This window comes from Leuresthes tenuis, unplaced genomic scaffold (assembly GCF_036924035.1).
Source record: "Leuresthes tenuis unplaced genomic scaffold, fLeuTen1.0.hap1 SCAF_16, whole genome shotgun sequence".
NCBI classification, from domain to species: Eukaryota; Metazoa; Chordata; class Actinopteri; order Atheriniformes; family Atherinopsidae; genus Leuresthes; species Leuresthes tenuis.
Window position 1 is genome coordinate 15,671,825 of NW_027325370.1, and position 26,796 is coordinate 15,698,620.

General features: G+C 38.8%; 1 protein-coding gene across 1 annotated transcript; it reads left to right on the plus strand.

Moving 5' to 3' along the window:
- Positions 1 to 769: 769 nt before the first annotated feature.
- LOC140272143 (calcitonin gene-related peptide type 1 receptor-like) lies at positions 770 to 26,612 on the plus strand. Its single transcript, XM_072367493.1, has 13 exons — positions 770 to 878; positions 16,905 to 16,962; positions 17,055 to 17,214; positions 18,874 to 18,981; positions 19,165 to 19,277; positions 19,984 to 20,075; positions 20,268 to 20,397; positions 20,564 to 20,717; positions 21,950 to 22,010; positions 23,263 to 23,329; positions 23,603 to 23,821; positions 23,958 to 23,999; positions 24,540 to 26,612. The coding sequence occupies exons 2-13, from the start codon at positions 16,909 to 16,911 to the stop codon at positions 24,840 to 24,842; spliced, it is 1,503 nt and encodes a 500-aa protein (XP_072223594.1). The 5' UTR covers positions 770 to 878; positions 16,905 to 16,908; the 3' UTR covers positions 24,843 to 26,612.
- Positions 26,613 to 26,796: the final 184 nt, after the last annotated feature.

Sequence of the window (26,796 nt, forward strand, 5' to 3'; positions counted from 1 at the left end):
TTTAAAGTGAACTTTTCAATCATACACCAAATAAAGATGTAGAAATAAATCAATCCTTTGTTTAATCCAATTTTAATCAGGTTGGATTTACACACCAATAAATAGGATCCCGAGGGAACACATCTGATAATTTGCTTGCAGAATAATGTCTTAATTTACCTTCACCTGACTCACTCACTACCAAACATCACTGTAACTCCGTCTACAACAAATAATATATATATATATATATATATATATAATAAAGAATATTTATTTTTCTCTTTTTATTCATGTAACTATAGGGCTTCCTGGTTTATATTAGGAAATCACCAATTGATTCAAATCCGGATTATGGTTTTGCCGCTGTTTTGGTCAGTTGATGGTGATTCAACTACAAACAAAAGATGGCGCTGTTTCCCAGTGCATATGGCTGCAGGTCACCAAGTAATTAACTATTGTCTCCTTTACCTCAGATTTTACATGTAAATATAGCACTTCCAGTGTGTTTAATGTATGAGTTTAGTATAACTTTAGTATATATAACTATTTAGTAATTTAACAATATGCTGGTTTACTGGATTTGAGATGATGTAAAAAGAAAACATCTGAAAATTTCACCTCAAACAGTGGAACATAACTGCAAAACAGCAGCAATAAGTGCATTTTCATGAAATGGAATTAAATTGAATTAGTTCAAATTCACTTGCAGTTGCTCTTGGATGCTTTATTCTGAAAGTGGTAACAGGAAATAAGCAAGTTGCCTGACTTGACTACTGGCTGAGTGGAAGGGTTTGGTCAGTGTTGATAGAAGAACAGCATGAGACGCTTCTCCCCTCGGATCATGCAAGCATTGGGGCATCTGGAGGGAAAGACCGTTTGACATCTCAAATAAAAAGGTTAGTCACAAATTAGAGCTCTATGTAGAATAGTTCAGGATTTATTGCTATGGTTTTATGAGGCTTATCACTTGAAAGTTGTGTTTAAAGATGAGTCCATATAACTCAGAATGTAACGCTGCTTCATTCATATGAAAAGGAAAAACTGTAGCAATGCTCTACCCAAGAAACATTTCATGAATTGTGAGGATTGAAGTAGCGTAAGTAGTTAAACTAACTAAAGAAAAAGCGTTCAAAATTCACTAATAATAAACCCATTGTAAATTTCCATTTGAAGTATTGGACTGTTTATCGTTATAAAGCATAATAAAATCAGCAGAGTATCTCTGATAGTTCCATGCACACTAAAGGTTAAATATGAAATGTTTCTTACTGATTTCTGTGTGGTTTTGTTTAAATCAGCAAAGAGCGATGTGGATTAAGGGAAAGTTACTCGCGAAGCTGTATTTATTACCGATTCTACTGTTATATTTCTAAGAATATGAACAGAAAGAATTGTTGTGGTAATCTCCATTTATTTGTTGAACACAACAGATGGAGAAGGACTTCTAGGTCAGCGTCAGGGATATTGCTGTAAGCCACCAACATGTAAAAAGTAAGGAAAATGTAATGGTGAAGATAAATCATTTTGGCGTCAGTTAACAGAAGTTGGTTGCATTTTCCTCTTATTTAAGACTAAGTAATAATCATTTTCTATTACAGCAGCATTCTGTTAAGCATGAGTTGTGCTGGGAGGACATATTCAAAGCGAAGACGACAATCAACAATAAGATTAACATAATAAGATTAACATATAACATATTTAACATTTAACATATAACATAATATAACATGTTTTTTAATGAAATAACAAAAATGTAAGTTAAGGAGGATTGCCCCAGTGTCTTTTCATTTTCATCCTCTTTGCGATGTCAAAGGAAATATACAGCATTGTGTACAAATGCCCACAAGCCTATCTGAAATTGTATTCAACAACTGCTTTGTTATTGACTCATAGAATTTGCATTTCTCTGGGGTGATTTTCATGCACTTCCACATGCATATTAACAATCACAAGACAACTCTGTGCAGTTTAGCAGAACTGCTGTCTTTGTTTGGAGTGATTTCATTTTGTGCCTTAAGGATTTAAAAGCGAGACCCATCTAAGTACTGTTTATACAAAGCCTATGTCAGAGCGACTCTCTATGAAGCAGCTTTTTTTTGTGTCACCATCAGGGGCTGTTACCCATTTTCCTTTCTAATCTACGCTAACTGCCGTTTGAGTGAAGCCTCCTCATGAATACCCATTACCCTCTATAACTAGAAGTTGTAATCCTCACACCCAAGACATTGATCTCAGACCAGCTTGACATTTGAATACCTCAGAATGTTTCCTGGTCTCTCCAGTCTGACTCTGCTCGTGGGAAACTTTCACCTCCCACCCCACTAGTGTCCCTGTGTGTCTTTGACTGGAACAGCCTGCTCTTGCCAGGAAGCTATCAGTATATTAATAGGTGTTTTGGACGCTACGTGGGTCCCAACCCCCGACTTGCTTTCCAGTTTTCATAACACAAGCAAGCCAACAAGCAACCCCCTCTCACGATCCCCTCTCCAAATACGTGAAAAAACTTGTGCTTATTTTAGCCTCAGTGGTAGATAACTGACATGTTGGGCTCTATTCTGTATGCAAATAATAGCTGCAGGAGTGCAGAGGCTGTTGTTAGCCTGGAAATAGCCATTTCGCATGATAAGAAATCATAAAATGTGTACTATTTTCTATAAAGCAACGACAATACTTAGCTTGGCCACTCTTTAAAAGATAGAAAATATGAGTTTTACTTTTCTTTTCTTTTTTAAACATTTTGTCTCATATTGAAGTGAAGCAAACAATAAAAGGACCTCAGAGAGATGAATGAGCTGCGGGATCAAAAACAGAATCCAAGTCGATGATTTGGTTGTGAACGTGGTGTCAGGCTGACCATAACCGAGAACAGTGTCAGGGTGTGCTGGTTCCCACATTGACTAATAGAGGGTAAATGGGAAAAACTGCTAAAGCTGTCGTACTTTTCTCTGCATCTGTGTTCTTTTTCTTCTATGTAAGCATTTTTTAGTGGTAACAGTAGTCAGCTGTTTGGTGGGTGAGTCTGTTTTTGGTTGTGTGGAGGAGCTAAGGAGATGGGGGACTGTCTTTCTTCTATGTTCTACACTTATTGTGTTTCTATTGTCAAGTTGGAGAGAAAAACTACAAATAAGGAATAAAACTCCACGTCATGGCATATGTTCAAGCTGGAGGAGCTATTTTTGGTTCCAACTATGTGAACATAATGAAGTCCGTAATCAGTCATTCGTGGACAGCTCAGTTGCTGTAAATCCTGGAGCTGCTGGTGTACTAGCCCTCTTCGGTCTGATCCTCTTCAGGGATCAGACACTGTTAAGAGACCACTTTCCACTGAGCTTAAGACCTAAAAATGCTACACCGGGTTGAATTTAAGATATGCCGTCATTCTTTTGCAAATGCAGAAGATACATAAACCATCAGTACATTATATACAACTCGGTTTATTTCTTTTTTTATATTTAACATGGAGACTGCATGCAAAGCTTCTGTGCTATGAAAGTGCAGGGGGTCCCCTCAGTCAGCTCCCTGCCTGTAAGCTCAAGTACCATCCAAATGTCAAGTGTCATTGCTTGCCAGGGTTTTGTCTTTTGACTAATTGTAGGCTTTCAAAGTTCTGCAAATCTGGTCAGCACATAGATTTTTAAGATAATTAGTCATGCCCTTTTCCGTTTTATTTCAATACCATACTTGGAATCAGGCATAGATATCTATGATATGAAGAGGATCAACTATACTGACAAATATACAGAGGATTAGCACCCATTTCTGCAGCTGCGTTGAACTATATAACCTCTCTCAGCCGTGTGTTTTAGCTTTGTCACATATTTACAGTACGTTCAAGCCCAGTTCACTGTCTTAGTTTTTGGCAATGGTAACATGCAGCCTCAAACATCAAGCTTAGCAAGCTAAAGGCCACAAAGATTTTTTTCTCAGGAGTTGTTGGTGACCAGAGCAGATCAGAAACCAGTTGTGTAGTAGTTAAACCCTTTGGCCCGGGTATCCACAAGTGTCCAGCCCGGTAACGTTTGATGAGAAAATAAATGCTTCAGCAACATGATGCAAAAGCAGGAAAGACTCTTTGAGGAAATTGGAGGTGATATAATTAGTCAGTGGTTTAGTCTTAAATAGCACCTTTTACTCTTATCTATGTCCTACAAAGCACTTTAAAATGATTATCATTTGCCCATTCACACACACACTCAAACCTATCAGTAGATACAGCACTTTTTTTACTCTACAAGTGGTTATCAGTATTTCTACACTTTTTACACTATATACAGAGTACCAAGCTTATTTGGGGCGATGTGGGGGTTTATTTGCTTGCCCAAGGCGACTACAACACTTGAGCTGGGGAACAAACCACTGAGCTACAGTAGCCTGTGGATTAGGAGAAACTTTTTCCTGGAGACCATGTTTCAAGGTCTGTGTGAGACCATTGAACATCGTATCCCTTAAGATACACCCTTTCACAACTCTGCATATCCAAGAAAAAATTCATACGTATAAAACTATATTCAGAGCATTATGGTGCGACGTCACATCTTGGCAAAGTGTCCATGTCCTCTCAGTTCAAAAACATTGATATGTATCTGTGGTTTGCAGAACTATGCAGTGCCGGCAGTTTATTGAGGCAGCAAGGTTGAGTTGTGACAATTTAGCAAGTAATGTGGAATAAAGTTAAGTCAATCCACTTTCAATTTCAAGGCCACATAGAACACATTTTTAGAGGGAATTACTGGCTCACAGTACACACATACCGAACATCCTATAAACACACAGTGAGCCAAACACTTTCGATGATCTCTGTCGACCTGCCTGTGTTTGTTATGCTTAATATCCTTTTACTTTATTTCATTGTTACACTTACAGAAGAATTATCTTCAAGAGACAGTTCATCTCACACAACAATCAAGCTATTTATGTTATTATTTGCCGACTGATTCCATTGATTTATTCAGTACATTTATGTAGTTTTCACGCCTGTTGGGTTTATCAGACTGTATTCCTTTCGGCTCCTTTATTAGTGTTTATGAAACTCAGTCTCTTTCAGGAAACAGAAGTTCTAGACAGAACATTTTGTTAGTAGGATAAAGGTGTCAAACATGGCTAGATTAGTCAGCACATTTACATAAGACCAAAGAAGAAAAATATTGTGATAGTCAGAACAAAGTCAGACTTTTAAAATGCATGTAAACATGTTAGGCATACAAAGTCAGAGCTCTCATATTGGTTGCATCTTATTTGCACGAAAAAAAGATATCTTGCATAATCCACAACTGTTCCTCTTTGGTAATTCACGCATACCAAAAAGTGGTGCCTCAACCCCGCATCGCCGTCACGGAATCAGCAGAGTAACGACAGAGTCGTTGGTTAGAGTGACAGGTCCATGATGCCAGCTTGCCCTTACGTGAATTGACTGTTTCACTTCTGTGACTCCCTCCTTTGCTAGCTAAGAGGAATATCAGCGATAGATTGACCTCAAACCTGATGCAAAAGAAAGCTGTATCCGTGTCGGCTTGAAAGGAATATATCAAAAGGCCAACGGATAATTTAGTTGGGGGTTGAATAAATCCTCTCTGTACATGCCTAACTAGACTAAACTCAAAAAAATTCCAAAACTAAATTGCTCTCCTTCACATATTTTTCCGTTTCTTTTATGCCAGACTGCTAAATGTCTTGTAAATTGTGCTTTAAAAGCAGCCCATTAGGACTAAATGTCAACTGGTGATAGCTTAGAGTAGATATGGTAGCTTTGTTTATTTCAGGCACACTGATACCTCATTCCTTCAGCCTCTCTGTTCTCTGTTCAATACTTAATGGCCCAATAACTCAGTTCCACAATATGTTTGTACGTTTCTCCAAAAAATGAGCTGAATAGTAGATCGTGAATTGGTGAATAAAGGGAGAAAAAAGGCCGTTGTGCATGTTCAGTTGCAGCCTAATATTATAGTGAGAGACAGTCATTTTCACACAGTAAACACAAACCAGCAAACCTCACTCTTTCAAAAAGGGGAATTACCTCCTGGCTTCTATTCAACAACAGCAGAGGTATTCTTTGCTGCATATGGTCTGTTCTGTCAACCCACAGCCTTACATTTAATGGTGAAATCACAACAGTGTCACTGCTTATCTAACTTACAAAGCCATGAGCAAAGCCATATTTAATTTAATGTCCAAGTATAATGTGTGGTATTACTTCACTTGTTGTTAGACCAGGTGATATTTTTCCATTTTTTATTTTTATTTTTTTCCATTTTTGGATCTAGGGCGTTTTGATTTGTCAAACAAAAGTATGACGAACAACCAGCTTTACATCTTCTTTTTTTTTTATTTTAACATGTAGACTATACTCATCTCTAAGCCAAGTAGTATAAAACCACTGACCGCAGTCCACTCGAGTTTCCTCTCCCACTCATGGCAAAGGCATTGTTCTGGAACTATGTATCCAGCCAGTTTAGCAAATGTTATAGAATAGGGTTTGTGAATAAGTAATATGAAGGCTCTAAATTTGTCCAAAAATGGAATGTCTACAATAGTAATATTTTCGCGATTATAAACCTACTCAAACATTCCACATTGCAGCTGTTCCAGGGTATGTAAAAGATTGTTTAACAGATTTTTGAAGTGGACAGAATTATTGCACTGAATAGCCTCCACTTCCCCAACGATGGGATTGTAAGTCCTGTATATGCAGCTTGCTGAGACACTGATATGCAAAACATTTGCAAATGACCATTGAAATGCTTCGACCAATGCCCCGAAAGCCTCATTGCACTAGTTTTTGCTTACTCTATTGCTGCTGTTTTTACTAGCTTTTACATGCAGTTTGATAACAAATTTATGTTAACACCTCCCCTTTCAGAGAGGTTTTGGGAATTATGTTTATGCATTCTGGCAGACATTTTCATCCAAAGCGACTTACACTCATATCCCAGGTTGGCAGGCAGTCGGTCTTGCCTAAAGACCCCTACTGGAGGGTAGTACCTTTCATGCGGGATTCAAACCACATGAAAGGCGGCAATCTTACCACTACACTGTCCTTATTAGTGTTATGATAATTACCACCTTCCTGCAGACAGTCACACGCATCCTCTCCAGATACCCAATTTTTGACCCAATTCTTCACCTTGTGTGTGTTTGCATTTAAAAAGTTAAAACGAGAATGTTAGCTCCATCCTCTCACTATGAAAGTCCCCTCCATGTCCCTTTGTGTGTATGCAACAATGGCTTATTTTTAACCTGTTGGACTCTTTAGAAGTGGAAAGGGAGAAGGGAGGAAGTGGTCGCAGGATGACAGATGAAGATAATAGCGTTCTCCTGAACCTTTATCCTTCCTCTGCCTTCCCCATGGTAGAGGAATGGTTTGTGTTGTGTTTTTCTGCGGTTTCCCCAGTGAAATACAAATAAATGGGAAGAGTGTGTGAGCAGATGCACGCATGCATTAACCAAAACACACACGTTCACACATGTGCCTCTGGAGAGCTGCATCATGCCAGAGCCGTGACGGTCTGATTTTTACAAAAGTTGTTACAAGAGCAACTTGGCCAAGAGAATTTTAGGAAAATCTAGAGTTGCTTCACTGAGAGAGTTGCATTTTTAAGAGACTCTTAACAAGACAGTTGCTGAATAAGCCAAAATCACTTGTTAAGCAGCTGTTTTGATACATGGTGGAAGTTTCTGCTTTTAGATCATGGAAAGCTAAATTCTGTCAAAAGAACATTTAAGAATAACTTTTGTTTTCAAGCGTTCCCTCAGGTTTATTCCATGACCCTTTGAAGGTCCCTTTGCAGGTCCCTCTTGACTGATATCCACTGATTAATTGGCCTAACTAGTTGTAAATCAAGTAGCTTAAACATAGTCATCTATAATTTCTTTACATATTGCTGCATCAGTATTACCAAACTTATATTGTCATATATTGTATGTGAATACAGAGCAGTTACACTCACAGTTGAGTTGTGCCAGTGTACATGGACAGCAAAGAAATCGAATTATCAACCAAAGAATGCTCAACACTGTATTGCTGTGGACTGTGAGAGAAAAAGTTCCAGACTTTTTGCAGCTTCTATCTTTCTCTGTGGGAGATCATTGTAAATACAAGTAGCCTATAGCCAAATTCCTCGCTTGTGTTCATATGACACAAGAAAAACAATAATCATTTGTTATTCTGACCAGAATTGCATGTAAATGCATGTAACCATGTTAGTCCTGCCAAAATCACACAACATTGAGCTGCTCAAACATGGACTAACACACCCAGAAAATGCAGTTTTCGCTCCTGGATGTAAGTACTCAACTGGAATAATAGGCCTCTGTACATGTTCCTAAGCCTTTATTTTATATAACTTTATAAAGTTCATTTTTACACAGCCGTATTTTGCAATAAAGCTGATCTCATTCACATATTTCTCGTGTCTTTTGTCATACAGCTAAAGGTGTCAGAAATAGCGGTAGAATATTAGCCAATCAAGACTAAGTGTCAACTCGCTGTCACTTAAAGCGTTTCCGGACTGTCACTCTGCTCTAATAAAATCCTTATTTCATAACCACAGCATCACCGGACAAAATCACCTTTCAAGTAACTTAAAGACAAGTCTGTATGGTAAGTACATTTACATATCACTAGGAAAAAAATATATTGATTTGATCAAAACCAGACTTTTCAAGTGCATGTAAACTTGTTAGTCCAACTGAAACCAAAGTCAAGAGTCACATAAACAGACTAACACACCCAGATAATGTGGTACAGGAGTGAACTACTCTGCATGTATGCACTCAACTAAACTCAAATGGGCCTAGGTGTTCCTGTACATGCTCTAAAGTTTCATGTTAGAAAGTGGTGAATTTTATCCCCAACCATCCAACTTAAACAAGCATTTTGTTCCTAAAACATGCCAAGTATTTTTTGTGTCAATTTCTAACCAGAAGGTTGTTTTGCCAAGGCCTGATCAAGCACTTTGTATGCCTAAACCTAACAAAAACAAATGCCAGAGTGAATATAACCAAAAGAGAAGAGCAAATTAATTAAAACAAGGAAATCATCTGACTCACTCCAGAATGACGTTTGCAGTGTTTGCTGTTGCTACCTAATATTGCTGCAGGTGATGCATCAGGTACAAACACCAAAAGACACCTTGGACATATTTCAGGAATCCCACAGACTTGAACAAAACAGCAGTATTTAATGTCCCTGGAATGACAAGGGGTTTCCTGATCAAAAATAATTGTTTTTCCTGGAACTGATCCACTCTTCTCTGTGTGGCGAGAACTCGAAAAGGGGTGAAAGGGTGGAGGGATGCAGGTACCTTGGAATCAGAAACACTTCCCTTGTAAGACTATTAACATCCTCCTTACCAAAAGTCAAGAGTGCCCATATTTTCTTAAAAACGCTCAATGCTCATCAAACAGTCTTTATTTAAGCATAGCTGACAATTTGTTTTGGAGCATTTACTGGAGTAACAATAAAACCAGTGGATGGGATTTGGAACCACTAAACAACGTTGACGGGAACAAACAAGTCACAGAGGAGTTCCAGTGAACCAGAACACAATCCACTGTCTGTAAGACAAATTACGGCTTCCTCCCCTCAGGCTCCAGCTGAGCTTCTGAACTAAACTTAGCTGTGAAACCGCACTGTCTTGCACTTTAAATCAGATTAATGCATTATCTGATGAGTATGAATTTTACGATTGATTAGATTGGAACAATTTCTTTAAGCATTAAAATGGAATTAATTTATGTTGTGTGGATGTGTAAAATGATAGTCTTCACAAAAGCTTGGAAAAAAAAACAGTTATTCGTGATTGAATCAAGTAATTTACTGATGAACTGAACTATCGCCCACTTTTCCTCAAACTGCCTCTCCCTCTAAATTAATTATGATCTCCTACTTTTCCCAGAATTCTTCCTGGGCATCCTCCAAATAATGTTCATTATAACATGTACAGTGGGCTGCATGTGGGGGAGAGAAACAGAAGTGATTTAATCAGCAGAACATTGGACAGGGAAGACAGCACAACGCAGCTCATTGCATTTCAGTCTTTTTAGTAGACAATTGTGTAGAAGCTTGCATCTCAGTAAGCACATTTACATGGAAGCCCGATCAAAACCAAAAACTTTGCTCGAATAAAAACTTAATTTTATAACCGCAGCATCATCTGACAAAAATCCCCACTCAAGTAACTGTGCAGACCGTGTCGTTTTTAAGATTCCACTGTAATTGCTATCTGTGTTTGGGAAGAAATGCTTTGAAAATAAAGAGACAACAACTTAGCAATACCGTGCGCTTGCTGTGGATGCCTTTGAGTCTGGCATTTTTCTCAAACTTATTTCAAATAGATAAATTCCTACATGATGACTTTAAGATTGCATCTACAAGTGTTGTAGTTTTCAAACATAATATGTGACAAGAAGTTTCCCAAGTTGGTGTCAAAATGCGTGCAACTACAATGAAAAAGAAACTGCCTCCATTTTGCATGAATGGGAGGCATCGTGTACTCTGTCGGCAAACTAAAATTATGTCTATGGGTCTCTGCTGGTAAAAAAAAAGATTCAAAAAGATTCATTTTCTTTCCAGTGTTCCAGTGAACTACCAAATTTGCATATAAAATGATGTCTATGGGTCTCTGCTGGTAAAAAAAAAGATTCAAAAAGCTCATTTACTTTCCAGTGTTCCAGTGAACTACCAAATTTGCATATTTGGATACACTTATTTTTTTTCCATGACTGCAGCCATTGTCATTGGTCATCAGTTTGGAATGATGGGAAAATCCCAATTATTATTATTTTTTCTATTCAAGAATAAGGTTTGTTATTCCTGACATACAGTTAAGTAAACTGCATATGTTTACCTTAGAGGTCATTATTGCCTGAGTAATTTGGTACATAGCGTTTTTGTTGTGTTTTCTTGCAATTTTACAGAGTTAAGGGATTGTTAATATAGGCTGCAGGGACACTTGTAGCAGACACTGTAACAACAAGCATTGCAACTAATTTAAGAACATCCAGACACACAGATCTAAGCCAGGACTAAAAGTAAAAATCTGAATTTTTCCTGCTGCTGTCAAGAACAAAAGTGACTAAATGATTTGATCATAAAACTATGTTCCTTTTAAGAGAACTTAAACAAATGCTACTTAGATGAACAGTTGCAGACTGCTGTGATGCAGATGGGGGTGTCTGAGAGATAAGATGAAATACCAGAAACACCACGGGGAACCAGAGGGAGTGAAAAGATGGCCAATTATTTTGGAGCTTCGAGCCAAGAAAGAGACATAATGGGCTTAACAGCAATTATGTGTCACATTTCTATTGTCTGTTCATTTTCTGCTCAATGCCTCATCCATCTACAAAGGGTGGGTGCATGTATAGAGTCACCAGATTGTTCATTAATTCAGTCACTGACACAACTGTGTAAAGATTATCCACTCCAAGAGAAAGTAAGGATTTTTGTTTATCCAGATAATGCTGTGAAAGCATCAAGTGTGTAGGTGCCAGTGCTGAAGAAACATTGTTAAAACCACACCACCATGGCAGCACCTCACCTTGCAGGGTGTAAGACAACTGTGTCAGTACCACCAGCTGTGCCTGATGAATGATGAGCCTCAGAAAGCTCCTCATCACCAGAGATGTCATGACTGCAGGGTGGGTGTCACTGTTGGCTACTTAGTCTCCTTGGGTACTTCTAATAGGACATCAGCATGGCGATATATAAACACTGGAAGGAAATGAAGGGGTTGAACGCTGGCCAAAGCAACACTGTGAGATTATTGTTTGAAGAGAGTCTCTGTCAGACTGCATTCTCATGTCCTTTACATGATCTGTTGACAGTTAGTCATTATCTTTTTCAAATATAGGAGAAATGTATGAGCTACCTTCCTGCAAGATCAGTTTAAGGAAGAACATGGGAACATTAGGCGCTTTTCCTTAATTAGAACATCCTGAACATTTTGACACTTTTATTTTCACTAAATAGACAGACGTTTAACCTCTGAATTATTTCATGAGAGTTTCAACGTATGTGATATAGTCCCCAGTAACGTTTCATGGCGCGACAGACTCTGACCTGAGCACGTGTGTTTCTTACATGCAGTTTGTTTCTACAGCTGTAACCAGACCAACATTCCAGTTTGACAATGACCGCCCCCAGACCTTCTAAACATTTTTCTGCAGAAAGAAATCAGGTCTCCTTTAAAGGAAAATATTGCCCTTGGGAGGGATTATCAACATAGATGCCAACAATCACGGATACTTATTCTAGATTTATCTTAATTTGGCGTTGCTGCTATTCGTGCTTAATTTGAAACTTATTAGAATTTTAGAGGAAATGTTTGAAAGACCAGTCAAATAAACACGGCTTTGCTGGGAAGACGAAAAGCCATACAGTTAAAATGAATGTGAACAAGTTATTTTGCCGCTATACTACTACCAATCAAATAATATAGATAGCCACATTTCACAGAATTGTATTTTTGTGACACACCAGGTGTATGGAACTGCTTGCTGAGATTTGATCAAATGTTCTTAATCGGTCTGGTTTTGATTCATTTGGTTCATTTGCATATGATTCATGGTGGTAAACAGAGATTACTTGATCTCACAAAGGTCAATGCTGGTCCGGTCATTTCAGCGTAAACAAAAGCGATTAATCTCCGCCGTGCAACTAACTGAAGAGAGATTATGATAAATGCACATAGATGACTTTCTAAGAAACAAAAACAAGTGAAACAGAGGTGGGGGAGAAGAATAGACATCAAAATAGTTGCAATGTGAGGAAGAGATGGTGAGGTGTGTGTGTGTGTGTGAGCGTTTGAATGTGTTAGTTTGACCTGTTTCTATAATAGGACCTCTCCATTCTGGCAAAAAAAAAACAAATTCCTTGTTATTGTTGTGTTTATTAAGTAGGGCCTGATGATGACAAAGCTGCCAACATCACGATTAGGTCAGGTTTGACGAGTGTTTTCTACAGCCGTGGCGAAACTCTCTTCCTTCCTTACTTCCTGCTATGTTGGCTGAAGCTGCAGCAGGAGATGGCGAGCTGAGCATTGTGAGGTGTAGTGGTAGCCACCCAAAAAGCTCATGTCAGTCCATATGAACAAAGAACATTTGATGTGCAGTGACACGTTTAATGCAGATCATAGGTCAGTGTATTACAACTAAAACCAACAAAGTGAACTAAGTACAAGTAGTGCACAGGTGTGTTAATGGTGACTTTCACTGATGCCGTTACGCCTCTCTGCATCCTCATTGGCCTCTGGCTGGTGCGTGGGCTTCATTGGCTGCACCAGTGAAGGTATGCATAAATCTCGCCTGGTGTGGCTTCCTGGAAAGGTTTTTGAAAGGACATGGACACCATTTCGTGCTTCAGTAGAGCTGCTCATTGGATTTCTGTCTTAAAGTGCTTCATTTCAACCACACAAACCAAATTTTAAAAGGTGTTTCATAAATTATAAAGTAGAATCTTTCTAAAATTTTACGTGTCTTTATGTTGCGCTTTAAATGAGAGAGTTCTATCGATATAAATATCAAAAAGTATTGCCATCTGTTAGCTGTATGAGTACTGATACTGATATCAATAAAACCCTAATGATATCCCTCCTGATACTGAGGTCACAACTATAAAAAGGATAACTCATTGACTTTGAAACATATGCATTTAGTGATTTAAAAAAATAAAATCTAATTTGATTGTCTGATTCCTTGAAATCAAAGTTTTGACCAAAGGATGATTGTTCATCCTAATGGTTCCGAGCTGAATTTAAAAAAACATCAGGTCGGAGCCAGTTTGTGTTTGATAGGGAGGGGCCAGAGGTACAAATCTATAAAGAAAAGCAGTGCAGGGTTGTCATGCAGCAAAAGTCATTGTGTTATCTCATTTATTTTTTTTCTCACTTGTTGGATGGCAAAAGTATAATTGAAAATGAAATTTTGTTCATTGGGTGCAAAGAGCCGCATGAATTAGTCTGTGCAGCTTTTTCTTTCGTGACAAAGCTGAAATAATGCTCTGTTTTCATATTGCAGGGATATGTCTCTGCATCTTTCTCACTTAAATCAGTCCGTGTTCTTTCTATGGATCACCTCAATTAAATCTGAGAAAGCAATGACCTTAGGAACAAAAAGATAAGGACAAAGAACGTGACTAAGCCGGCAGCTTCAACTTTTGTTACTATAAAACAAAGACAAACCAAACTACGTGGCTGAAATTCACAGATGCGTTGCTGACAATGAAACACAGTGAGGACTGCCAAGGTATTATAATGTGAGAGTGTGTTAGTCCTTGGGATTACAATGTCCTGATCTGGGAACAATACATTGCTGGAGGCAACTGTGTACATAACAGATAGAATAGCAATCATTGTTTGGTTCTTGACGAATGGAATTGCAATTCAAAATGTTTGTGGTTGTTACTGTGTGTGTCGCAGTCGTCACTGACAGAAACTTCAACTTCAGTCCACAGGAAAAGATGTTCTGGTACTGTTCTTAATGAAATGCACGTACGCCAGGGACAATGCAACTTGTCACGTCTGCAAAAGGCTGCCAAGGCCTGTGGCTGTGTGGTAGTGTTCTGAAGGGAAGTAGTTTAAAGAGTCATTAACGTCAGAGTTTCTCTTTCAAATGTGCTTTATTTTTGAGTGAAGCCGTGACGAATCCCACAAACAATCAAAACTAATCCTCCAGCATAAACTCACTTTATACAGTAGAGTTCAGCTATAACTTTATACAAACAACTGAACTTTAGATCACAAAAAGAATCTCAACAGTACTAGCATCTCGTCTATAATCTGCAGCAGCTTTAAAGATGTAGTAGAGTTCAGCTTTCCTGTAATATTCATGGCACGTGTCTCACGTGTCATCTTCAATATTAACTCACTGTTGCTTTTGGCACTGCAGTACATCTTGCTCTTGCCTTGTTTTTCAGTCCTTTTTTTGATAAGCCAAGCTGACTGGCTGCTGGTTTCGTAACTAATGATCAAACGTGAGCGTGGCATTGAAATTCACTCTCTTTGACTTCTTTTGACTTCCCTCAGGACAGCATATTTACCTCAAAGTCTAAATATTGATAATATTAACAATGAAATAGTGAGATTGGTGTGGTTAAGGCTTTCATGTGCACTGAAGGACTTCATATTCAGTGTCAGCTTACATGTAAACCAGTAAAGTTTGTATTTTCCATCAGTTTCATGTCTCCTTTGAGACGTTTTCAGTCCGACTTTCTTGATCTGCACGTGTATGTTAGTGTATCTGAGACCCTCTTGTGTGGCCAGGAGTGATCTGCTAGAGGCAGCCTTCCAGATTTTCCTCCACTGAATAAACAACCTTCTTAGAAACCAATTACCCTCCACAAAGAGAGGGGAACCCTTTTGTGTTTCTTTTTGGGGGGGGGGGTGGAGAGTTCACGTAGCTTTTAAAGGCTTCAGCTTACACACTTTGGCCATTGGAAGCAACATCTGCTCATATCCTACTTGACACCATTTTTGGGCACTAATCGGGGACATGCTCTCTAAGGTGCATGCATGCATTTTTTTTATGGAATTAACAGTTGGTCTTCTTGCTTGTCCAATTGGAAAAAGAAATAAAGAACATTTTAATCTCGGCAGTAGCTGTGTATTGAACGATCCTGTCACGGCCCAAAGGCCACATCCTTGAGATGGGCACAAAGAAGCACAGAAACTCTACTGTGATGTGATGTACTTGGCTTTAATAATATTTGAAGGCATTGTTATTACTTTTGACCGCTGCAGACAATTATTGATTCGTTTGAGCAGATAAACCTTAACATTAAATTTTCCAACAATAAAGAGTTTTTGTATTGGAGATATTTCAGTGTTTCTCCATGTTTTATTTAACTGTGTGTCTGGGCTGTGTGTTGTTGTTGTTCTCCCTTTATAATCTCAGCATTTGGAAGATTCACATGCTCTGAGTCTCCTCTCTGTGACCAAGAAGAGCAGCTTAAAAATAAAAAAAACAAAGGAAAAAAATGGGTTTTCATACTTTTTTAAAGTACCGACCTCCGATACCCCACCGGCATTTTTTTCCCCCTTCAATTCTTCATCTCTCTTATGTTCAACTGTCTTTAAAGATGCGAGTAATTTTGTTGTTACTCAGGTCTAAAAAAGTTCTTCTTTTGCACGATGCTGAAAGAGAACTTCCGTACTTTTCACGTGCTTCTAATGTTTGATTCATTTTACCATACTAGCTTAAAACTGTTTCCTGCAGGAATGTTAAAAAATATATAAATATATACAAAAATATTATTCACACATCTTCAACAGAAATTACGCAAAAGAATCTATGAAAATAAGCTTTCTTGATTAACACTGCTTTTTTAAGCCATTATTTAAGCCAAGTGGTCATAAACATGTTATGTCTCTGTCACAGTCCGACAGCACAGTTCGACTTTACACTCTACGATCATCCACATGTGAAACTTCTTTATTCGCATCCTAACTTAGGAACACAGCTTGAGATATCCTGTTTACACCAACTAAACACTTTTTTGTTGCATGTACATTTCAGAGACTTTGCTGCTGTCGCAGGCTAGCTCATTAAATATGAAACCTTTAAGGGAATTTCCTGCCCTTTCGCCCAAAAATAGTAATAAACACACATCTGTTTCTCTGACCCTGAGTGGACAGCAGAGAGGAATAACTGCTGGAGCATGAACTTCCTGTCCTCGCTGATGTGAAAATACGCGTAATGTAAATAAACTTACCCCAGTGTACTCATAAAACCATGCTGTGACGGAAACATTTGAGGTCTGATTACACGAGGATTATTATATCTATGAAATAGTCAACATTTAATGAGCTAATACAGTCTAGTGAGGTGTACAGAGTGTGGTTACCGTATGTGATTCATTTACATATGATTGTTAACTTGGTTTTAAGTATTCACCATTGCCACTGTCCTTGTTCTTCTTTACCTTTTAGAGACATGTGGAGAAGCCTCACAATCTCACTGATAATTGCCTCGGCTCTGGGCACAGAGGTGAGAACAGCTTAATGAAGTCATTCAGGTCAAGGTGACACTTGGAAATGTACATTGTAGATGTGTCAAATATTAAATATGCTGTTTGTCAGGTGTCCCAGCCTCAGGATGTGGGGTCCACTGCGGAGGAGCCGCAGAAAAATGTCAGCGACACAGCCGGCATCCAACTTAGAGATGCAGCTCGTCAGGTCTTGGCGGCTCAGTTTGAGTGCTACCTGAAGATAATCCACGATCCGCTTCAAACAGGAGAAGGTGATGAAGCTGAAGCTGCATCAGCGTCTGTGGCTGGTGTAAAATGGATCCAGTTTTTCTCTCATAGACTGTAGATTTTCAGAATCTGTGTTCAACCACATGACACAGATACAAAAACAACTCCTAAGTGGGCCATGTCCTTTCTGAACAGCATCTGCTTCAACGAGTCTTCACAGCAGCTTTATGGCACCAAGTTCAGCCGCACAAAAAAAGGCCAGCAAAAAGCTCAAGTTAGGCAGCTTTGGGTTGTTTTTTTTTAAACAAATATGGGGTATTAAACCACACTGACATTTTCCAAGCCTGGTTCTTGCTCTGTGTGGATGGTTAGGGGAACATTCCCTTTATTGTTGCAGTTCTCAGTAACCTCACTAACCTGCATCATTCTCCAGCTTCAGGGGACAGTAAGGAGCATGTTGCTGCATTGTACACAACTGTAAGATGAACTTAATGCTGCACTAACAGTTAAACTACAGAGAAGGACTGCTTGGAAAAAATGTCTTACTTAATAATGCAGTTATTGATGATGTTTTGGGAGGAAATGAACACATGTCAGGGATCACTGATTGGTCAGAACTATCATATATCATATCTTCCACAGTGAGTATGAGCTCTTCCCCTCCGATAGACATACAGGTAATAATAAGGCAATCCCCCCCCCCCCCTCAAGGACAATAAAGCGCATTATACTTAATCGCAGCATTTAACAACCTGCAGATTTAGCCCTTAGACATGCCTTTCTGGTTGTCCTACTGAACACTGTGTGCATAATCGAAGTGAAAGAGACAGAAAAGGAGAGGAAGCGAGGAAGTGAGTCTCAATGAAAGGAAACTTGTCCTTTGTCTCTTTCTCAGCGCCTGCTACTCCCATTCATTGCCTTTGAAATGTTATTCTGTGCTGCGTTTCCCAACATGCAACTGTGCGACCTGGTATCGCCAGGTTTCCGTCCATTGTTGACAAGCTTTGTGTGGGCAAGATGTGGTGAGGCACAGTTTATTCAAATGCAACACACCATTGTTTAATAGATAATTTATATGATTAATCCAGCCATCAGGCCGATTAGAACATTTGAAAGTTGCCTCCCAGTTTTTGTACAGCTGTGTCTACTTTTGAGAATGCGATTCCAACGTATTCATTTGCAGTTTGCTTGAGAATTAGTCTCACCGCGTCTCTCTCTGTAACTTGGCCACAACAATCTCTTCATGAAATGAATTACGGTGGGAAGGAAGGAAATGCTGTCAGTTTTGTACGTCTTCTCAGTTCAGATAGCAATACGTTCCTCACAAGTCATAATTAAAATGTCGATGCTTCCCCTCATCACTGACATGTAAAAGCAGCTCAGACGTATTGCACAATATGGGAATCCAGCTTTTGCTTTTGCTGATCTGATCTGATAAAAGAAACTTATAGTTTAGCGCAAACAAGATGTTTTGAAGCGTGGCAGAATTAGGTGACACGTTTCACATCTCGGTCTCTTTATTTCTAACCCTCCCCCGGTTTGGGATTGCCGGTAGAGTTACAAATGAAGGCCGGACTTGTCACATTTCATTATAATTATAACTCTTGCTGGTGGTATGATTGTCTCCCACAGGCATACTTGTACACACACATATACATCTTTAATTACTAATGTGGATGTCATCTCCCTGCTGCCCTCTGTAGGACCTTACTGTAACCGTACATGGGACGGCTGGATGTGTTGGGGAGATTCAGCTCCAGGGACTGCCATGCAGATGTGCCCCGCATACTTTGACGACTTTGACCCTACTGGTGAGGCCTTAAAAGACACATGCAGACATCTTTATTATGTATGTCTGTCCTTTTGGTTTGCATTGACAGATATTGTGCTTCTTAAACAAAGTGCAAATTGCCCTTTGAGTACACATACCTTTCAATTGCAAACAGCATCAAACAACTTAATCTGTTTGCGTGATTGATGATATCTTCTAACAGAGAGGGTCACCAAAGTGTGTAATCCTGATGGCCAGTGGTTCCACCACCCAGAGAGCAACAGAGTCTGGTCTAACTACACCCAGTGTACGGCCCGCACTAAAGTCAAATTAAAGGTAAAACATACCACAGTGAAACTACTGTGGGACTTTGTTCAACCATGTTTGGGACTGATTTGCAGTCTCTACTAGTTTAGCGCCTTCAACCAAATTTGAATTGTCCCATATTTGGGATTAGCCTAACATGAAATAAGTCCCACCCTTCCTTAAAGTGAACCTAATCTTTGTAACCACGAGTCTTTAGGTAAGAGCTGTTATATGCAGCACTATTTGATTAATTGTTCATGGATATATGAATTTGCTGTTTTTCAATTTCTGCTCCTGTAACAAGTAACAAGTGACTTGTGGTTGCACTCCTTGAGTTGCCGTTTCCTCAGAGATGAATGCGGTGCAATAAAATGCACTCCTCACAGCATCAGGAAAATGAAAGTCCAATGTTCTGCTTCTATCTTGATATGTTGCAGTTTCATGGGCTTAGTGTTTGTGTGATGGATTCACAATAGTGGTTTTAATAAATTAGCCAACAGTTACCATTTACCTCAGTGCATCCACATATTTGGCCACCCAGGAGATCATTTGCATCCTCAGAAAGAGAATTCTTTTGTGCCTTTTACATACCGCAACGCAACCAAACTGCCTGCTTCCTTGTGCTGGTGTGAATCTTGACTTTGAATTAAAATCATGTTTAAGATATACCTAATTGTGTACTTGTATTTATCTTAATCAAACTATGTTTTTTTTTTTTTACTATATTTCCCTACAGCTTGCAATGAGTCTCTACTTCATGGCTGTGGTGGGTCATGGTCTTTCTATTGTCTCCCTTATCATCAGTCTAATCATCTTCTCCTATTCAAAGTGAGTCAGATGAGAGCTTTCTTCTGTCTGCAGTGACTTCTAACACTTCTACAGTTTTCAGGAAAACATTTAAGGCATTTGATAACTGTTACAGAGTATGAAGAATATGAAAAGAATCATTTGGAACACGGAGAAGCTAAACTGAAACTAAACTATGCTCCCTTGCTTTTTCCACCTGTCCCTTTCTTCCAGCAGTCTTAGCTGCCAGCGAATCTCCCTCCACAAGAACACATTTTGCTCATTCATCTTGAACTCCATCGTTACAATCACGTTTCTTTCAGTCACCGTTGCCAGTAATGAAAGCATAAGGGCCAGCCACCCTGTGAGTCATTGATTCGTCCTATTACTCTGATGAATTTCACTTTGGGAAAGTTTGTGAACTCAACTTGCTCATAAGGGGATAAAAATGCACCGTGGTCATTTTGTTGGGTAGAATTAGCTTGTAAAGAATTAAATCTGAGCGAATTTGTACGATTTGCTGCCATCAGGTGAGCTGTAAGATCCTGGCCGTGCTGACTCAGTATACGTGCACTTCCAACTACTTCTGGATGCTGTGTGAGGGCATCTACCTCCACACACTCATCATAGTGGCCGTCTTTGTTGGGGAACAACAGCTCCTCTGGTACTACATCCTGGGATGGGGTAAGTCAAAAGGTTTCGGCTCTTTAAACATGTTTCTTTTGACAGGTTCGTGGTTTCTGCTGGGCTCACGCTGCAGAGGCTCACAACAATCATGATGCTGAGTGTGTAAAAGTGCGCTACAAATGTGTTCTACCCTTTTCTTGCTATACAGTCAGCAGACATTATGGAGAAATGTCATGACAGCTGCAAAATTTCACTAATGCTTAAATCGTGTACCATTTGCCCATCGGATGTTGTATTGACTTGTAATACCTCATAAGGACAAAGAGTTCTGCATTGAAGAGTGGGAAAAGAAATTCTCCCATTCAAAGTGAAAGACGAGCAAACATCTCTTAGAGTGAGATACTAGTTAGTGGGTCATAAGGTGGGTTCTTACCTAATGCCTGATAGGAATTGGAATCTGCTGTTATTTTTGTCATTATTGTATCCTGTAAGTGAATTTTTGTTTGTTTTTGCATAGGTCATAAAACCACTTTCATTTATAGATATTATTCAAAATAAGATCAAACATAAATATCGTAATATTTCTTTATGAACAACTAAATATTTAACGGGAATTCATATGTGTACATCTGAACAGATGAAAGCAACTACATTTTCTTTATCATAGCTTTGCCTATTTAGTCCAAACTGCCTTTGTTGCACTGACAACAAGCATTTTTTAATATAATTCAGCACAAAGATGTAACCTTGACAACTAGATGTACTTGTCCTCAGATAAGTAGGCTTTTCACATAAAGCTCTCACATAGAGGCTGTCTGTGGAGTCATTCAATCAGCTCTTATGTACTAAAAGGGGAATCTTAATGTCTCTCTAAAGCTCTCATCTTTCTATATCTGTAGGTATAGCCTCCCTGCAATGAGCACAGCATATGTTCTTATGTTCTAACTTATTGGAACTCACCTGCAAAGCTAATTAATAGGCTGCTTTATATATGTTTAGTCTGTGCAAAACTGCACAGTATATAATGAAAACAACTTGCCATTGTATACATGGAAGCTGGTTGGTATTGCCCAGCACTGAGAACACTATTTGTGTGATTACAAAAATGAATCCGGTTTCCACTCTTTATGCAATCCTAAGCTAACCGTTACCCGTTTCTGGTTTGACGTTTAACCCTCAGCAAGAGAACAAATCAAGTCGAGCAACAATAACTTGCAGAAGCCTCAGCGGAGACTCTGGTGAGATCTGGTGTTGATCTGATGATTCCGTGTTTGTTTTTCTGTCCACAGGTTTCCCCATCGTTCCTGCCATCACATTCGCTGTTGCTCGCGGGCTCTTCTTTAATGACATGTAAGATCTGGCGTGTTTACTATTCTTTCATTGTCACAGTTAAGAGGGAGTTATCAACAGGAGCTGTGTTGCCATATGCAGTTCGCTTTAACCGCACCACAGGTTGATGTTTATCTCTTCTCTGGATTCCTTCATGTGACCTGGACACAGAACATTCCATTGTCAGAGATTCATATCTCCACTAGTTTTCACTTTCTTGCAACCAAATGCTTTCATCATATTAAAATAGATAAATCTCTGTCATTTCTAAGAGTCATTTGATAATTCGATAAGTTGTGCATGCAAGAAGGGTGACATGGTGGTCTCACTACAAGAAATACATGTAGAAACTACAAGAAATGTGCGGATTTTGCGTGTTCTCTGCACTGCTTTATGCTAGGTCCTCTGCTTTTTCCCCCAAAGTCCAAAGACAAGAATGTATACATTTTTTTATGCATGACCAAATCAGTTCTGCGTGTGAAAAAGAAAGCACAGAACCAAAATTCCAGAGCACCAGGCAGTAAACTAGTGAAAATAAACATTTTGAAAGGTAATAAATCCTTAAAGTAACACCGGATAATTTGGCTCCCCCTACCATTGTGAGATGTAACACCACTGTTCTCCATTTGAAACCCGCACATGTTCAGCTACTGCAAATTTGTTTCAATTTGCCAAAAATCTCCACGAAAACTTCAAGCGACCATGAAGCAAAAACAGTGTGGTGCGGGGCTGGAAACCAAAGTTGTAAAGTGAGGTATCTCAGCCTCTTTAGGGTTAAGCGTATGGTTGATGTTCAAACCAAATTTCAGCCCAATCCTGTCAAAAGTGAGTGATTCATAAGGCTCATCATACTGCCCAAAGGGAGGGTTTTGAACATTAGGAGTTGCACCGCTGCTCAGATTTAGATGTTTGATAAGCGTCCATCAGGGCAGTTTATTCATAGATGGCTGACAGGTGGTGTCCTTGACGGCCAGGCTGCACCTAATTGGACTACTGCTCTTTCCTGGGCTGTCTCCTCGTGAAAAGTTGCTGAATCCGTCTTCATTTTAGATCTACAAAGAGTAGTTTAACGGTTTTGTCCATATGTCGTAAGCTCATGCTGGATCTCCCTTACTGGCATTAGGTAACCAAGGCCACAGCTTAGTACAAATGAGAGGTTGCCAACCTGATGCCCTGTCTTCAATGCATTGTTTTTTTGCATTATGTTAGTGAACATGTGAAAACTCGAAGGAATGCAGACGGGAACCTCATCTGTTTTTTTTTTCCCCCCCAGGTGTTGGATCAGCACAAGCACACAGCTTGTCTACATAATTCACGGACCCATCCAAGCAGCACTGCTTGTGAGTAATTCTAAAGTTATATGCAAGCGTAGAGCTTATCTAATTAAAACCGAGCTCCTCACTCAGTAACCAACTGCAAACAGATGGAGACTATGTACACGGTCAATGTGCTCTTTATCTTTACTTACTGATACTGAAATCCAATGTTTTTGTTATTCTTAAGCTTATATGTGATAACACACGGTATGTTCCCAATATTCATATCTTCATCAAACATAATATAAATGTAACCACCCACCCTTCTGTCCATTCATCCACGATCCACTTATCCAGGTGAACCTGTTCTTTCTACTCAATATCGTTCGAGTTCTTATCACCAAACTGAGAAAGACACACTGCGCTGAGTCAACAGCCTACATGAAGGCAGTGAGAGCCACCCTCATCCTAATCCCTCTGCTCGGAGTCCCGTTCATCCTTTGGCCGTACAGGCCAGGGGGACACATCAGCCAGGCCATCTTTGAATTCCTCATGATCATCTTCTCCAACTTCCAGGTAAATAAATAGCACGTGTGAGTCTAAACACAGCTCATCATGGATGTATTAAACAAATTCACACAGACTTTAACCACTTTTACTATAACACTGGGTTCCCGCATTAATGCTTTATCTATGCCTTCTTACTTTGTAGGGACTGATGGTGGCAATTATATTCTGTTTCAGCAACGCCGAGGTATGTTTTGGATATTTTGAATAAATCTATGCAGCAGATGTAAGACATTGCAAACTGCTTTGATTTGAATTCACTGAGAACATTAAAAATAGTATTTTAAAGGCCCCATATTTAGCTTACTTTTTTTTTACTTTTGCAGGTGTACTTGAGTATTTTAACAGAATTCTAAGAAAAAAAGACAGAAATGTTCTGTTTTAGCTCCTCTCTCTTTAAGGCACCCATCTGAAAGGTCGAGTCTCTCTGTGATTTACTATCTGTGGGTTTGTGTTTAAAGTGTACCAAACAGGCTACTAGATGGGCATTATGCAAATATATTTTATAGTGATGTCATCAGTACCAAGAAGAAGAGCCTGAACTACAAACGTTTGGACTTTTGACCTTTTCAGACCCCTTGCCTTCATAAAACTGTATAACACAGGGAGGAAAAGGGGAAAACATGATTTTAAAAAAAGAATAATAAGATTTATGCTTTAAGATATCAATTCATAATGGGACCAATATTTGGAATTGACTTGAAATTAACAAACTGTTGATATACAGGCTCAAACAGCAATGAAGAGGAAGTGGGTTCAGTGGAAGTCTGCCTGGGGCAAAACTGGCTGGGGAAAAGCACCTGTCATCAGCAACCACTTCAGCTCCCACACCAACTCCTCCATCACTGAAACCAGCCGTGCCACAGTCAGCTTAGAGCACTCTGCCTCTGCGTCATGTTTCCAGCAAAAAGAAAACTGCCACCTGCTTTCCACGTTGCAGCGGAAAGCCAACGAACAGGAAAAGACCAGCAAGGCATGCGCCAATGGGAAGGAGGAGATTCTTAATATGTTGGAGACCACTGCCATCTGAAGGGATCACGCACAGAGGTGATGGCTGTGCTCCCAACCCCACCTGCACAAACACCTGATAACTGAAAAACTCCTAGAGTTCTCTAAAAAAAACAACCAAATTCGATAGCTTTGTGATTGGGCCGTGTGTGCACATAGCAAACGTGGGATTTTTCTGACACTTACATAAGCATGCACGTACATTTTTGCAAAGAATAAAACCCTTTTTTTGGACTCATAAGAACTAATAGGAAAATTCATTTATCATCATGGTGCCATTATAACGTTCTAATTTCTTTTGTTGCTGTAATTATGTCGGCTTATGTATTAGTTTTTGCTTGCTTGTTTTGTATTTTTAGATTTTTTTTATACATATATAAATCACCGCCAATGCAAAAGCTGACATTTTGATTTCCATGGACATATGTTTGTGCAATCTGCTGCCGTATGGAGGCTCTGAATGCTTTAGCCATGCACCACTGTGACCGATGAATGTCATAGGCCACTTCATGTGTCACTTTTTGGCAACACAAATGATCAGCTTTATTTAAATTTGTTGTTTTTTTTAAGTGATAAATTAAGCTTTAAGGCAAGTAAACACACCTTATTGTAGTGGAATGTACAGAAAAAAAGCCTCTACTCAGTCATACAATATTCATGTTGAATAGGCAATCAGAAAGAAACATTTATAATATCTAAACTAAACATATATAAATTAATATGTAATTGATTTCAAACCTTTTCTCAATCAAAATGATTTGCTGGATGATATCTACTCTAACGGGGTGCCAGGAGCTGAATAACTGCTTTTCTTAACTCGCTTCATTAGCAACACAAACACAAATATTCAGAAACACAGTGGAATCGTGCAGTTTAGAAGAATGTACACATAATATTTTTTTTCATTTTTTTTTTTATTCTAGTGTCCATTATTTTGTTCGAAATGATTTGGGAGGAAAGTGACTGAATTTCCTCTGGTCTATAGTGCGTACAATATTTGTTTTTATGTAATACAGCAGATCCTATTCTCATGGGGAGCTTTTATACCCTAAAAACTGAAAGAGCTCAGAATATAGCATTTGCAGACAGGAGTGTATCAAGAGTTGAAAATAAAAGTTTCTTTTTAAATCTCTTAATAACTTGGATTCAGTCAGCACACACACAAAAAATGTAAAAGGCTTGTTGTTTTTATTGTTGTAGTGTTTCTATGGCTTTTCATTGTCATTACATTTTTGACTATTTTGTTATTTCTACTGGCTTTTATTATTGCTCCGAAGTGCTTTTTGTCCTAATGCACAAATGCAATTTACTGCCACTTTACAGACTTTTTCCACTGCACATGTATCACACTGTATCTTAACTGTAGGGCTGCAGTGCTACCAATCTTTCTGTCTCCACTGGAAAATTGAGAAACTCGTATTTCAAAGAGCAAGCCAGTAGCAAAGAAAGTTAACTTTAATTTGATGATGCTTTCGCAAGCAGCACACTTAAAATATGAATGCTCCAGTGAAGATACAGTGGAGTACACTCATATCAGAACCAGAAGACTTGATGGTTTGATGTGAATTTAAAAAAGTACAATTGTGCTAAGAAAAAAGGAAATGAGACGTCTTTGTTTAAAAAAAAAACAGCTTAGGCCAATGCTGCATAGTAGATAAAGAGATGTTACATTTGTAAAGAGATTTGAGAAACATTCCAATAAGCTATCCAAAGAAATGCCCAATTCAAGCATATTGATGTTTATATTTAATCACTCCCATTGATGCGTAGAAATAAAGTTGTTTGAACATAACCTGCAGTGTTTTATGTATTACTTTTTGTTGCCATACTGGCATAATTCAAGAAATGTAATTTTAAAACCAGAACGTGTGAAAACAAACAGTCCAATAGTTTTGTGGGTACTATTTTGAAGGTTATAGATTACACGAGCATTTAAATCAAATGGATAGACAAAGAATATTCAAAAGTGATACATA